This window comes from Dromiciops gliroides, chromosome 2 (genome assembly GCF_019393635.1).
Source record: "Dromiciops gliroides isolate mDroGli1 chromosome 2, mDroGli1.pri, whole genome shotgun sequence".
NCBI lineage: Eukaryota > Metazoa > Chordata > Mammalia > Microbiotheria > Microbiotheriidae > Dromiciops > Dromiciops gliroides.
The window spans coordinates 483,752,299-483,767,604 of NC_057862.1; the positions used below are offsets into that span (position 1 = coordinate 483,752,299).

General features: G+C 35.8%; 1 protein-coding gene across 3 annotated transcripts in view; it reads right to left on the reverse strand.

Moving 5' to 3' along the window:
* The window catches only part of FEZ2 (fasciculation and elongation protein zeta 2), a 74,697-nt gene that overhangs the window by 40,156 nt on the left and 19,235 nt on the right, over positions 1 to 15,306 (reverse strand). For all 3 annotated transcript variants that reach the window (XM_043988737.1, XM_043988739.1, XM_043988736.1), the window contains exons 3-5: positions 11,388 to 11,504; positions 3,303 to 3,444; positions 1,996 to 2,264 (exon numbers count right to left, since the gene is read on the reverse strand). In XM_043988737.1, the coding sequence (XP_043844672.1) occupies positions 1,996 to 2,264; positions 3,303 to 3,444; positions 11,388 to 11,504 (528 nt within the window). The remainder of the gene's footprint in view (positions 1 to 1,995; positions 2,265 to 3,302; positions 3,445 to 11,387; positions 11,505 to 15,306) is intronic.

Here is a 15,306-nt window from a genome sequence, read left to right on the forward strand (position 1 = left end):
TAACGAAACATATGGCCACATTTTCAAAGTAGTATTTTTCCTTCAAAGTAGTCATGGGGGAGAAGGAACGGTGCAATAGAAGGGAAGTAGGGCTAAAGCCTTGTATTAACAGTACTATCATTGCTCAAAACATTTTTGGAACTCCTCTTCTGGAAATGCCTTAAGTGCCAGTTTATGAGTCACACAAGAAAAATCAGTCCCAGGTCCTGTCTTCCTGTCTCTGTCTAAATGTGTCTAGGCATAAAACTATACTACAAAGAAAAACAAACCAATTTAAGATCTGGCATTTAAGCCAGTGAATCAGCTGATTTAAGTAGAAGTACCTATATTATCACCTCTGCTGATTCAAAAAACTAGAAAACAATAGTGTCTATCTTTGCTGCCCACAACCCACTCCCCCATCCATACTTTCCTATTCTTACCTAGCTATATTCTTTATAGAAAAATTGTGGGTATGTATACATTATGAAGGAATCTGAAAAATAAATCTCTTCTATAAGAAAGCAAGAAAGATAGATATGTTAAATAATATTCTCTCTTAAAATATATAAACTATGCTTCAAGATTCACTTTGTCAATTTCTATTTTTGCTTGAAGAAAATATGCCTGCAATAGAGACCACCTTGTACTGAGACCAATAATAGCACAGTATTTTAGGTGATGTGATACTTTTGTTTGGATTAACATCTCTGTAGCAGCACAGTAACTCAAGAATTGTACTCCCTGTCCAGGACTCATTCAACTTTAGTCTAGTCAATGATATACATTTATCTACTGCAGTATTTCCTAAACTAATTGAGTCTCAGAACATTTGTGAGACTGTGCATATAGCAATTGAACCCATAAATAGAAATCTTGGTCATCTTAGGGGTATGAAATGCTCTCAGGATGGAGGGCTTAGGAAAATTGGTGCATGAAATAAAGGAAAATAAGCTTATTTTCATACTCCCAAAACTTACATACAGAAGAAGCATTTTTGATACAGACATAATTTCTCAGTTCTTATTTTATAGGAGAAATATGTGAAAAATTGCCAGCACAGAAATTTTCTAATGAAACCCCTATTCACACCACAAAAACACCAAATGTCTACAAAACAGTTTGAGAAATGGGAGTTTAGTAATTGTACTTGAAGGAAAGAACCACTCATAAAACAGATGGATCTAAAATTTACATTGTAGCAAATTGTGCTTAACTGTTTTATAACTTTATCTTTACCTTTTATTCTAAAGTTACACTCAACAATAAAAGAAAGCCAGTTCACTTTAGGAGAACTAGTCCTCAAGCAAGCATTTTTATTCTAAAAGCAAAGTTGACTCTTCTTGACATATAACAGACAAGCTAGTGAATATGTTGGAGTACGCCAAAATGGCTCTAGGAATAGACATAGTCAAAGTGGAGCAGGGGTATGGCTAATAAGAACAACCACTGAAGGAAAGACAGACAGCAGTCTCATCAAATAAAACTGCATGACTGCTCCAGAAACACAAAAGAGGTAGGAATAAGGTTCAGGGATTACTGGTGTCAGCAACTCTCATCTTTTTTTCCATTGAGAGAAAACTAAACTGATTAACCAAGTGTTTTATGTGGGATCTCTTCAAGTGAGATCACTTCCACTAACAAACATTGCTTGATAATATATTTTAACTATAAAAATGAATTGGCGTTATGAAACAGTTGTGCATTTTTTAGATTTAGATGTGCTACCTCCCTAAAGGTCACTTCTTGGAGCGCTCCTTCCTTCTCACCACTCTTATTCATGCTTATCTTGCTTCTCTGTACTGCATTCTCCTGTCCATCTCCTCACTAAGGAAACAGGGCTCTGCGCTAGCTCTGGCATCCCTCTGTTTTTTGTTTTGAAGTGACAAACTCCTTCATATTTATTACTATAGCATTTCTGTGCTTTCAGTGTGTCATGAAGTATTACTGACTTAATCCGTATGTAGTGGGAAATAAATATCCCCTATTAATATGAGGGCCAAACATCTCACTTACTGTTCCAGGCATATGACTTTTCTCATTTTTGCCATTCTGTGGGCTGCTATTTTTCAGTTTCTTCTTCTTTTTTGCCGTTTCTTTATGTTCCTTCTGTTTGTTTTGAACTTCAATAAGAACAGAAATAAAGCTGTTTTTCACTTCCTTTTCAAACTCTAGTTCATCTCGAAGAGCCAACTGCTGAACCAACTCTTCAGAATAATCCTTGGTGGCAGTCTCAATCTCTTCTAGTAGTTCATTTAATTCACTCGCTGAGAGCCTTTTTACCCCTGTAACCAAGCACAAAGTACAGCACATTAGTATAAAGTGATTTCCAAAGAAAAACATATTGTGTTTTATGCCAAAGAACAAACGTGATTACCAACAATTAAAATAGTTCATTTTTCTGGGGAAAAGGGGCACTTGCTTGAATTTCTGGTTGGCAGTCTTGAGTAAAGGCCAGGTGGCTTTTCAGATACATATGAAAAAATTAGTTATATATCTAAGCCAATTTTTCCCATGCCTAGTAGCTCAGCTAAGAAATAAAAAAGAAGAGAGGGAAGAAGAAAATACCTGTTGACAAGAAACAACAAGCAATTAGCAGAAGCCAATTATAGGGAAATAAACACTAATTAACTACCTGCACCCAGAAATTCTCAATTCCCATGAGTGTTTTTTTTTAAGGACTGGAGGATAAAAAAGAAATCACCTCAAACCCCTATATGAAAGAAACCCAATTACATGCTTTTTCTCTATAGTTCCTACAGCTACCACATCTTCCAATACACAGTGGGCAGAGAAGAAATGACAACAAAAATGATTTACCAAACCTGAGCCAAATGAGCAGAGAAAAGAATTCAGTCACTGAATCACAGTTCATCTATATGATGGAGTCACATGCAGAAACAATTATCTCACTACTCACTACTCAGCATGATATTAAGATAATCCAAGAAAATTACCCATGAAATTTTTTAGTCCTGTATTCCAGGAAACTAAACAACCAAGAAGAGAGCTAAGGTTCTCAACATTGTCTACTCAATTTGGAAGGTTGGGTGTATAGAAATAGTTAGTTGAGGTTCTAGGTATCAAGCACCTAAATAATCATAAGCTGGTTATACATGTTTAGAAGTTATTCAGAGTAATAAGTTGGTAAATTGTGTTATGTCATTATTCTATGTATTCTAGTCCTATGATTCTAAAATATTCCAGAAATAATGATAGGACACCCACGTTTAAAGATAGAAGAAATCATAGATCAAATCTATACAAACTATCTGACAAGGGAAAAACAGTTCAAAGATATAAATTTTTTAAAAGTCTCTTACTCTCCTCATAACTGCTCGTACTAGATCTCTTAAGGGTTTGAATTTCCTGGGAAAGCATGGAGAGACGGTCTGACTGTGTGGGGGTTTCATCATCTTCTGGATCAGGTGATTCTTGCATCATTTCTTCTATCTCTTCAATAACCTTTTAAAAAGATGTTTTATTATTTTATTAATATTTATTATTTTATTTGTTATTATTAAAGATGCTTAATTAAAAGATTACTATTAACCATAAAGAAAAATCCCTATGATGTGATTTTTTAAAGATTAAAATGTAATTACAGTAAGCTCTCTGTTATCCAACCTGGTGACTAATATAGAATGTTATGACTAATTGCATATTCTGACTAAGAATGCAAAACACATGGGATAAGATTAAAAGCCATTGTCCTAAGGAAAATTTGTCAAAAAATATGGGAAAAAACAGTTCTCAAAAGAACTGCTAACTAGTAAAAAGTGTGTGACCTTGGCAAGTCATTAAGCTCTGCGTAGTTACAGTACTTCAAATAGTTCTCTAAGACTACAAGTTACTGGCAGAGCAGATATACTGGTAACAGGAATTTCCTCATTGGGAGGTTCCATGTACCAATTAAATTATAGGTCTAATTACCCTCACCGAAATCATTAAGAAGTGAAACTCAAATCAAATAACTGAGGTTTCACCTCACACATAGCAAACTTATTTTTAAAATATTAGCCAGCACTTACGCATCACTTTAAGGTTTACAAAGCACTTTATGTATGCTATCTCACTTGATGCTCACAACTCTGTGAAGTAGGTGCTGTTCTTGGCCCATTTTATAGATGAAGAAACTGAGGGTAAGAGAGGTAATATCTTGACTAGAGCCAAACAACTAATGTGTCTGAAGTAGAATTTGAACTCGGGTTTTCCTTACTCCAGATCCAGCCCTCTAGCCACTGTGCCACCTAGATGACTAACTGTCCTAACTGACAGGAATAGTCAAGGTTGGAGGAACTGTGAAAAGATATGTACACTAAAGCATTACTTATGAAGGTATGGACTGGCCCAACCATTCTGAAAAGAATTTTGGAATTATCCTTTAGAAAAGTGACAAAAATATCCATACCCAGAGATCTTGGCATGTACCCTAAGGAAGTTAGACAGAATGGTCCCATAAGCACTAAAATATTCATAGCACAACTTTTTGAGGTAACCAAAAACTGCAAACAAAATAGATGCTCACTGGATGGAGAATGGCTAAACAAATTGTGGTTCTTGAATGTAATGCAAAATTACTGTATCAGAGAAATGAAGACATGAGGAATTCAGAGGAACATGAGAACCTTAAATGAACTGATGAAGAAAAAAAGTGATCAGAAACAGGAAAACAATATATACATTAACTACAACAATGTAAATAGAAAACAAACCAAAAAAGGCAACTGAATGCTGTGTGATTCTAATGACCAAGCCTGGTCCCAGGGAAGAGATGAAAAAAAATCAACTCCAATCTCTCTTTGCATAAAAAGGCACTAATGGGTGTGAAACACTATCAGATTTGGTTTATATATTGGTCAGTTTTGCTGACCTGCTTTTTTTTCTCTTATTCTTGGTTAAAATGTATTATTTTGAATAAAAAAGAGGGAAATATGTGTAGAAATAAAGTGGACGATACTATTTCTTTTGTTTTTGGTGCTGTTGTTTTTCTTTTTTGAGGTTTTTCCTTTTTGCTCTGATTCTTCTCTTATAACATGACTAATTCATAAATATGTTTAATGTTATTAGGTATATATAACCTATACCAGATTACCTGCTGTCTAGAGGAGGGGGGAGGGGGGGAGAAAAATGTGAAATTGGAAATCTTATCTAAACAAATGTTGAAAACTAAAATTAATTAATTAATTAATTAAATTTTTGAAAAAATAAAAAAATTAAAATGTAATTGGGAAATAGTCAATCAAATCAATAAAAATACAATAAAACATAGATAAAAAAGAAATAAAGGGGACATAAAAAGAAAAATCAAAAACTATTTTTATTAAAAAAAGGAAAAAACTATATATGCTATTAATGAATTATCAGTTTTCAAAGAATTAGAATACAACAAGATGCACTTAACACCAAAATTAAAGTAAATGTAACAATCTTTCTATGACAACTCAAAGAACACTTTGGAACAGCCTGCAGGTCATAATCATGAATACTGGTATACATGTACCAACCTGACAGTTAATAAAGTTTAGCAAGAAAAAGATTCTAGAACATATAAAATTTACAACATACTACAATTTCATATTCATCAATAAATTCTTAGGATAGCTCAAATTTTTAGAGCTAAAAGTAATCTTAGAGACTATCTAGTCCAGAAATTCTTGAAAATTTTCCACTCGCAACCTCTTTTCGCCCAAGAAATTTTTACACGACCCCAGATATAAAGGTAAATAAAATAGGTATACACAACCTTTTACTGTTGTCAAATTTTTCACAACCTCCACATTCAGTTACATGACCTCATATGGGGTCACAACCCACAAATTAAGAAGCTTTGATCTAGACATCCATCATTTTACCAAAAGAAATATCTATGGTTATTCATTCAAATTAAAAAAAAAAATAAGAGTATTCCAAACAATATAAAAGACCCCCCCAAAAAAACCCTTTCAAATAAAACATTACAGGAGTTACTTCAGGGCAAATTATCCACTTAGGAACAATATAGTTAGTTAGTTAGTTAGTTAGTTAGTTAGTTAGTTAGTTAGTTAGTTAGATAGATAGATAGATAGATAGATAGATAGATAGATAGATAGATAGATAGAGATATTTAGATACACGTTAGATATAAAATGTGAAAAACATGGGGACACAAGAAATTTTTTCAAGCAGACATACCAAAACAAGATTGGGAATCATTTTCTGCAAGACTTAGAAGCAGATTTATAGGTACTTACAGAATATAAACTTAAAAATTGTTTGCTATTATATTTTAAGGTAAACATGATGCTCCCAACATGATCACTTCTACTCAAACTTTTTTTTGCATTTTAAAAAAAAATTATTTAGAATTTTATTTTTTCCCCAATTACATGTAAAAAAAAATTTAGTGTCCATTTTTTAAAACTATGTTCTAAATTCTCTTCCTCCCTTGCTCTCTCCCCACCCTCCCCTTAAGAACTCATGCAATTCAATATAAGTTATACGTGTGTGGTCATGCAAAACATTTCCATATTAGACTGTGAAAGAAAACAAACCAAAATAAACCTTAAGAAAAAGAAACTAAAAAATTATACTTCAATCTGCACTCAGACACCATCAGTTCTTTCTCTGGAGATGAATCACATTTTTCCTAAGTCCATCAGAGTTGTCTTGGATCACTATGTTTCTGAGAATAGCCAAGTCATTCATAGCAATTGTTTCTCTCTGGCTGCTTGAAATATTTTCTCCTTGACCTCGGAGCTCTGGAATTTAGTTATAATATCCCTGGGAGTTTTCATTTTAGGATTTCTTTCAGGAAGTGATCTATGGATTCTTTCAATTTCTATTTTACCTTCTGGTTCTAGAATGTCAGGACAATTTTCCCTGACTATTTCTTGGAAGATGATGTCTAGGCTCTTGTTTTCATCATGGCTTTCAGGTAGTCCAATAATTTTCAGATTATCTCTCCTGGATCTATTTTCCAAGTCAGTTGTTTTTCCAATGAGATATTTCACAATGTGTTCTATTTCTATTTTTTTATTCTTTTGGTTTTGCTTTCTTGATTTCTCATAAAGTCATCAGCTTCCATTTGCTCAATCCTAATTTTTAAGGAGTTATTTTCTTCTAAGAGCTTTTGTACCTCCTTTTCCATTTGGCCAATTTGGCTTTTCAAGGCATTCTTTTCCTCATTGGCTTTTTGTAACTCTTTTAGCATTTGGCCGACTCTATTTTTTAAGGTGTTATTTTCTTCAGTATATTTTTTCTTCCTTTACCAAGCTATTGACATTTTTTCCATGATTTTTTTCCCATCACTCTCATTTCTCTTTCCATTTTTTCTTCTACCTCTCTAACTTTCTTTTCTAAGTCCCTTTTGAGCCCTTCTATGGCCTGAGGCCAATTCATATTTTTCTTGGAAGCTTTGACTGTAAGAGCTTTGGCTTTTAATCTTCTTCTGAGGATGTATGTTGATCTTCCTTGTCACCACGGAAACTGTCTAGGGTCAGCATTTTTTTTCGTTTGCTCATTTTCCCCAGCCTATTTCTTGACTTTTAACTCTTTGTTAAAGTGGGGCACTGCTTCCAGGGTGGAGGGCACATTGTCCCAAGCTTCAGGGGCTTTGTCCAGCTGCTTTCAGAGATACTTCTGGGAATTTGTAAGTTTTAAGTTCTTCCAAAGCGGTATGAGTTAAGAAGAGGTATGTTTACTACTCTCCTGGCCTGTGCTCTGGTCTACAAGCAAAGGTAGGCCTGCTTTTCTGCCCTGGAACTATGAACAAAGTCCCACTCCACTCCAGGGTGCTTGAGCTCCTCCCCTGCCTGGGACTGCCACCCAAGACTGTGACCCGGATCCTAGCATGGGCAAAACAATAGAGTCTTGCCTCAGTGCTGGCAGAGATCCCTGTAATCTCCTTCTGACCATTTCAACCCCCTTACCATCTGTGGGCTGAGTTCCAGAAGGAATTGCCTCTGCTGATTCAGAGGCTCCCAAGGCCTTCTCCTGGTTTGCTGGGGCTGGGGCTGGGGTTGGAGTTGGGTCTGCACTAGCACAGCCTGTGCTCCACTCTCAGCTCAGTACAACAGACCTTTCCTGCTAACCATTTAAGTTGTATTTAGCTAGAAAATTATTTCACCCTGTCTTTTTGTGAGTTCTGCTGCTCTAGGAATTGTCTTGTGGCATTATTTGAAAGTATTTAGAGAGGTCCTGGGGAACACTCAGCAAGTCATTGCCTTTCCTCTGTCATCTTGGCTCTGCCCCTCTCATACTCTTACTATAATATTTTGTTCTACCATAATTCTTTGTCCTTACTATAATATTTTATGTACTACTGAGACAAGATATAAGAACTCGGAAAAATGTTAATGGAGAGCCACAAAAGTTATACACCTGTTAAAAAATAATATTCGTGTGGAAAGACTATTCAAGAATTTGTCATTATTTAATAGGGTGGGGCCTTGAGAAGAAGGGAAGAAATCTATGAGAAGATTCAATATTCTCCAAGTTTATGAAGGTTAAAATATAAAATATTACCTTCCATCTCCATTAGGGGACAAAATAGGATTAAATTAATTTAATTTGAAACAAAAGGGATTACATTAATTAGAAAAAGGAATTTTGCTATAATAAGCATTGCTAAGTATTCTAACAGGTTACTTCTTTTTTTAAAAGCATTTTTATTTTTAAGTTCCAAATTCTATCCCTCCTTCCCAACTTCCCCTCCCCTTCCCTGAGGCAGTAAGCAGAGATAGGTTACCCATCTGCAATTATGTAAAACATTACCATATTAGTTATTTTGTATAAAAAAATTTGAATAAAAGAAAAAAATGAAAGAAAGTAGAAAACAGCAAGTTTCAGTCTGTGCTCCATCAATATCAGTTCTTTTCTTGGAAGGGTATGGTATGTTTCATCATTATTTATTTGGGATTGTCTTAGATTATTGTATTGCTGAGAATAGTTAAGTCATTCACAGTTCTTCATAAAACAACATCACTGTCACTGTGCACAATGTTCTCCTGATTCTGTTCATTTAACTATACATCACTTTACATAAATCTTCCCAGGTCTTTCTAAAGGCCTTTCATCCTGGTTGTCATTTCTTATAGCACAATGATATTCCATCACAATCATATACCACAGTTTGTATTAGCCATGCTCCAACTAATGGGTATTCCTTTGCTTTCCAATTCTTAGCCATGACAAAAAGAGCTACTATAAATATTTTTGTATAAATAGGTCTTTTTCTCTTTTTTGGGATGTCTTTGGGATATAAACCTAGCAGTGGTATTGCTGGATCAAAGAGTATGCACAGTTCTATAGCCCTTTGGGCATAGTTCCAAATTGCTCTCCAGAATGGTTGGATCTGTTCACAACTCCACCAACAATGGATTAGCATCTCAGTTTGCCCACATCCCCTCCAACATCCAACACTTTCCTTTTTTGTTATATTGTCTAGTCTGATAGGTATGAGGTGATACTTCCGAGTTGTTTTAATTTGCATTTCTCTGATCAATAATGGTTTAGAGCATTTTTTCATATAACTATAAATAGCTTTGATTCCTTTGTCTGAAAACTGCCTGTTCATATCCTTTGACCATTTATCAATTGGGCAGTGACTTGTATTTTTATAAATTTGATTCAGTTCTCTATATATTTACTTTAAAAAGGGTGGGGGAAGCTGTTCTAAAAAGTCTTAAAATTAAGGTAGACTGTGAGATGGTTTAAATTGTATTTGTCAAAAATTCCAATTGAAAGATTACAAAATGTTAAATGATATTTAGCCCTATAATACTATGTTAGTTTTTCAAAAAGTATTTTCAGGTAAGATTAGATTTAAAAAATTTAATCAATTACCTTTCATCAATTATTTTGCTTTCATTATTCACTTTCTTTCCAAGTCCAGCCCTACATATATTATCAGTGTATGTAAGGATAACCTAGAAAAAGAAAAAGGTCTCACCACTATACTTCCTACTTTCTACTTCAACTACATTTCTTTACCTCTGTCATAGTCTATCTCCTCTATGACCTCTGATATTCAGCCTAAAATGCAAAATAGTAGAATTCATTCCCTCAGTAACCAGGGCAAATATGGTTTCAGGAAAAAGTCTTTGTACTATATTCTGATGTACATCAGAGGCAGAAAGAATATGTAGAAAATGAAAAAACTACATCCAGCTGGCTCAAAATGCAAGCAGGAATGGCATTCTGTAACATTTCACAGAAAATGTTCACTTCTTTCAAAAGCATTAAATTATATTTTTGACTCATGCTGATGAATTTTATTCATGTTTTAATCAAACTGAATATTCATATGTAGGCTTATTGTATTTTATCTACTTTTCAGTAAAACTAAGCAGCACTTAGAATCCAGGATTCTAGTGTCAGTGCCAAGCATGCTATAAATTAGACCTTTGTGGTAAAAATTATTTGTGGTAAAGATTAATATTGCCGCTTTTAGCTGACTCATTTGGGAGAGGCCACACCTGGCCCACTCTGAGGTTACATATGCTACTGAGGTCAGAAGGAGAACTCTCCATAGGCAGTTTTTGAAGGACCTCCCATTCTGGAGGGGGAAGATTGAACACTCCCTGAAGGGAGATGGAGGGTGCTTCCAGAATGCTAGGCGTCTTCTGGAATGCAGTCTCTCGGTCTTTTCCCCTGGCGGTGTCCTGAGTTTGCCCTCTCTCTCTGGCATCTGCAGTCCCAGTAGCGCAAGCAACTGCAGACTGTCCAGGTTTTGGTGAGTTAATTACAGGAAACCCTAAAATCCTTTGAACTAGCTTACTGGGAAATGGTCTGAGGATTGAATAGGTTAAGTTTAGAGTTAAGAGTATTTATCTGGGGGGCTGCTAGGTGGCGCAGTGGATAGAGCACCGGCCCTGGAGTCAGGGGTACCTGAGTTCAAATCCAGCCTCAGACACTTAATACTTACTAGCTGTGTGACCCTAGGCAAGTCACTTAACCCCATTTGCCTCACTAAAAAAAAAAAGTATTTATCTGTATTTCTATTTTCCTATTTCCTTACCTTTGATTTTTATTAGTTTCACCTTTGTTGTTTAATTAATTCCCAGTTAATAAAATCTGATCCTCTTGTGAATTAAAGCTTAAAGGTTCCTTTCTTATTGGCCTGAGAGAAATATCTAAAAAGGGCAGTTCAAAGGGGAAGGTGAACCTAAAAGGTCCCTCATATTTCCGGGACCACAATATTAAGGTTAGTCACCCAAATAACGCTCCATATATCAAATTTTGGCCCTCACACCTTCAATATGAAAGATCCCACGTAGTATATATTTTCCTGATTCTAGTTTGGGAAATAAACATAATTAAAAAAACATTAAAATAATTAAAGTCCAACAACTAATCTCCTAAAGAATTCATTGAAAGGTATTTTCAATCTTTCCTTTGACTTGTATTGCTAAATATTTTCTTCATACCTGATCTGCTGTGAAAAGTGGTTCATCATTGATGCAGGAGACTATAATCGAATGCATATCCAGTTGTTCCCTTAACTCTTCATCATCTGAAGTATCAAGAATCAAATTGTCATTTATCTAAAAATAAGAACACAAAATAAAAAGGCATTATGATTTTAAAAAAAAAATCTTGTGGGGAAGAAGTAGGAGAATGAGCCAGGAAGGAAAGCATTTTCCTAGAAATTCTTCATCCAGAAGCAAGAACAATATGAAATGAAACTGAATTGATTCAGAGGGAGCATTCACTTATACATTGTTTCTGTACTTCAACATGAAGAAAACACATACTAGAATTGTTTTAAACTCCAGAAGTAAATGACAAAGAAAAAAAATTAACTGCTAGTAATGGGGGAAAAGAAATACATTATAACTAATAAAATAATAAGAGAACAGTTCAAAGATAGATGGTTACAGTTATTTTGTGTAGGAAGTGTATGGTGAATAAGAAACTAGATACTTGTAAATTTAAATGGCTATACAAACATTAATTCAAGGGAAATAAAATCAACAAGTGAAGACTATTTGTTTCCAGCTTGCTGCTTCTGGACTCACTCAGCCTTTTTGGATGAGCCTTTCCTCTCTCAGGAAAGGATTTCCCTAAATTTCAACAAGTCACATGACAACATTACTGAAATTAACAGTAGCATTTATCATTAATCATCTAAAACGAAAGTGTCACACTACCCACAACACTTCCAGGGAAGCTGGAAGATTACAATGCAAGTTGGAAATATTTAACAAAATAAACTAAAAATACAATAAATAAAATAAAACATAGATAACATAAATTCCCTTTTTCCCCTCATGCCACTCTCCCAATCCTTATTATACTTTACTAAATGTATGAAACAAAAATTTCCAAAACTGACTAAAGTTGGCTACTACATAATTCCTATATAAGTGAGTCCACCATTAGTGGAAACATCTGAATACTATCTCTATTCTCCTCTCGCTTGACTTTTTAAATTCAGTTCCAGTCCTATCTCATGAGCATTTTCTTGTATGCAGATTCCTCATGAAGCTGAGTTCAGTTTTGATCAATATATAAGTTCTCATTCTGAAGTACTAAAGCTATACCAAAATATGCTCTAGAATGGAATCTGAAACTTAAATCAGCCCCAGAACTAATCTGGCCTTAAAGGTAATAATCAGTTAGAGTAACCAATAGTTTAACCAAACAAACCAAACATATATCATATGTTGTTGTTATTGTTGCTCATTTGTGTCCAACTCTTTGTGCCTCCAATATCCCTCTTATACTCTACCCATTTTCTCTCCTGTTGTGTCAGTAAAGAATGGAAGATCATAGCACAGTGAGTAGGCTAGTCAAAATGCTTTGCAAGCAATCTATCAACATAAGCATGTATTTTAAAACATCTTTATTACTTAAAGATAGCAAATAGTTTAACTCTAATGCCAACATTTCCTAAAAGTCATGATACCAACAATCAGACTCATTCCCATTATGACAAAGCATCAGAAATAATGATCCCATATCATATTCCCAGAGAATGAGTGAAATGGCTCCCTCCCCCTTATTCCACACAAGGTTGTAATATACTAATTTCAGGAATTCTTTCTAGGCTTTGCAAGGTAACCTTGGATGTCATGGGTGTCATTATTCAGCTTAAATGTTCCTTTATACTTGCCAAGCATTTCCATTATCGAATCCTGTGTCAGAGTTATAGACAGAACTGGTAATGCTGTTTCCTTGAATGAAATTTAAGAGCCACCAAAACAAAAAAAAATACACTCATGTAAATGCCTGGAATGTAACAGTTGTCTTGCTCTTGAAACAACCCATCATTATAATACAACATCTTGAATTTTAATTATTTAAAAATTGAAATGGAAATTCAATATGCCTTGACTTTTCTGAATGATTTTTCTCACTTTAGAAAATCAAATGTCCTTCAATGACAGGGATTCAAATTACATAATTTTCTTTTCCATAAATGTTGTAACCATAAAGGTTAGCAGAAGTCAGTGTTGTACCTTCTTTCAAAAATCAAGTAATATGGCTAAATTTAACAATAACAGTTACCTAGATGCCAATGGCAATTAAAATTCCTCAGGCCACTAAGTTATCTGCCTTAATTAGAGAAAGAGACAGGTTATAGGAGTTGAAAAGCTTAAGGATCAAGGAGATAAGAATGTTCAAAGCAAGTTGAGGTAGGAGTGGATAAAGAGTTTATATGGGGCAGCTAGGTGGTGCAGTAGATAAAGCACGGACCCTAGTTTCAGGAGGACCTGAGTTCAAATCTGGTCTCAGACACTTGACACTAGCTGTGTGACCCTGGGCAAGACAATTAACCCTCACTGCCTTGCAGCAAAAAAAGAAAAAAAAGTTTATGAGCCAAGTACTAAACTTATTTGCGGGTTGTGAAAAAGGAAGAATGACTTAGATGTCTCCAGATGACAGGAAGAAGAATCTGGACAGGATAGAATAAATTTTGAAGAAAGAGAGGTGGTTTCTGAGTGATAATGACAAAGAAAGGGTCTGAAAATAGCAATAAGGAACAAGAAATATGTCAACTTTTCCTCCTGACCCTCTTTATCTTATCTTGTTGTCCAGTCATTTTTCAGTTGTGTCCAACTCTCCATGAGCCCTCTTGAGGTTTTCTTGGCAAAGATACTAAAGCAGTTTGCTATTTCCTTCTCCAGCTCTTTTTTACAAATGAGAAAACTGAGACAAACAGGGTTAAGTACCTTGCCCAGGGTCACACAGTTAGTGTCTGAGGCCAAATTTTAATTCAGATCTTCCTGACTCCAAGCCTAACACGCTACCTACTGCACAACTGGCTGCCTCTGCTCTGTTTAGGGATGTGAGGGTTAAAAAAAAAAAGTAATAGCCACCCATAGATAGGCTAGCAAGACATGTGATATCCTGAGGAGAAAGGCAGGAGGTTTCAGGGAGTTCATGTATATATGTATGTATAGAAGTCATCTGCATAAAGTTGACAGTTAAATCCATGGGAGTTTATGAGGTTACCAAAATCACACAGGAAGAAAGAGGGCCTAGGATAAAATCTTGATGGACATGTATGACAAGCCAGCAAAAGAACCTGTAGAAGAATCAGACAATTACAAGAACCAATTGAGAGGAGAGTCTTTAAAGCCCAGAGAGGAGAGAGTATCCAGGAAATAGTGCCAATGCAGCACAAAGATTAAGGAAGATGAAGACTGATAAAAGATCTTCAGATTTGGCCATTAAGAGATCATTGGGGGCAGCTAGGTAGTACAGTGGATAGAGCACTGGCCCTGGAGTCAGGAGTACCTGAGTTCAAATCCGGCCTCAGACACTTAACACTTACTAGTTGTGTGACCCTGGGCAAGTCACTTAACCCCAATTGCCTCACCAAAAAAATAGAGAGAGAGAGAGAGAGATCATTGAGAAATTTCCAGGGTGAAGCCAAGATGGTGGAGAAAAGGCAGTAAGCTCTCAGAACTCATAACATGATGTCTCCAAAAAACCTCCAAATAATGACATGGGACAATTCCTGGAGCAGCAACAGAACCCACAAAAGAATGGGCTGAGATCATTTTCCAGGCAGAGATGGCTTAGAAGGTCAAAAGGAGGAGACTGCTGTGCCAGAGCAGAGGTGGAGCCCAACCCCGAGGTCACGGTGACACAGATCCAGTCCCAGGCAGGCCCCACCAGAGAAAGAGACCCCCCCGGAGCCTCTGAATCAGCTGTAGCACCAGTGTCGTCTGGAACTAAGCTCACAGTCTGATGAGAGGGCTAAACAGTCAGCCGGGGCAAGATTACAGGGGCCTCGGCTGGCACTGAGGTGGAACTTGGAAGTTTCACCCCTGCTGGGAACCAGGAAGTAGGCTTGAGTAGCGGTGGCCCAGGCTGGGGAGGGGTACAGGCTCATAG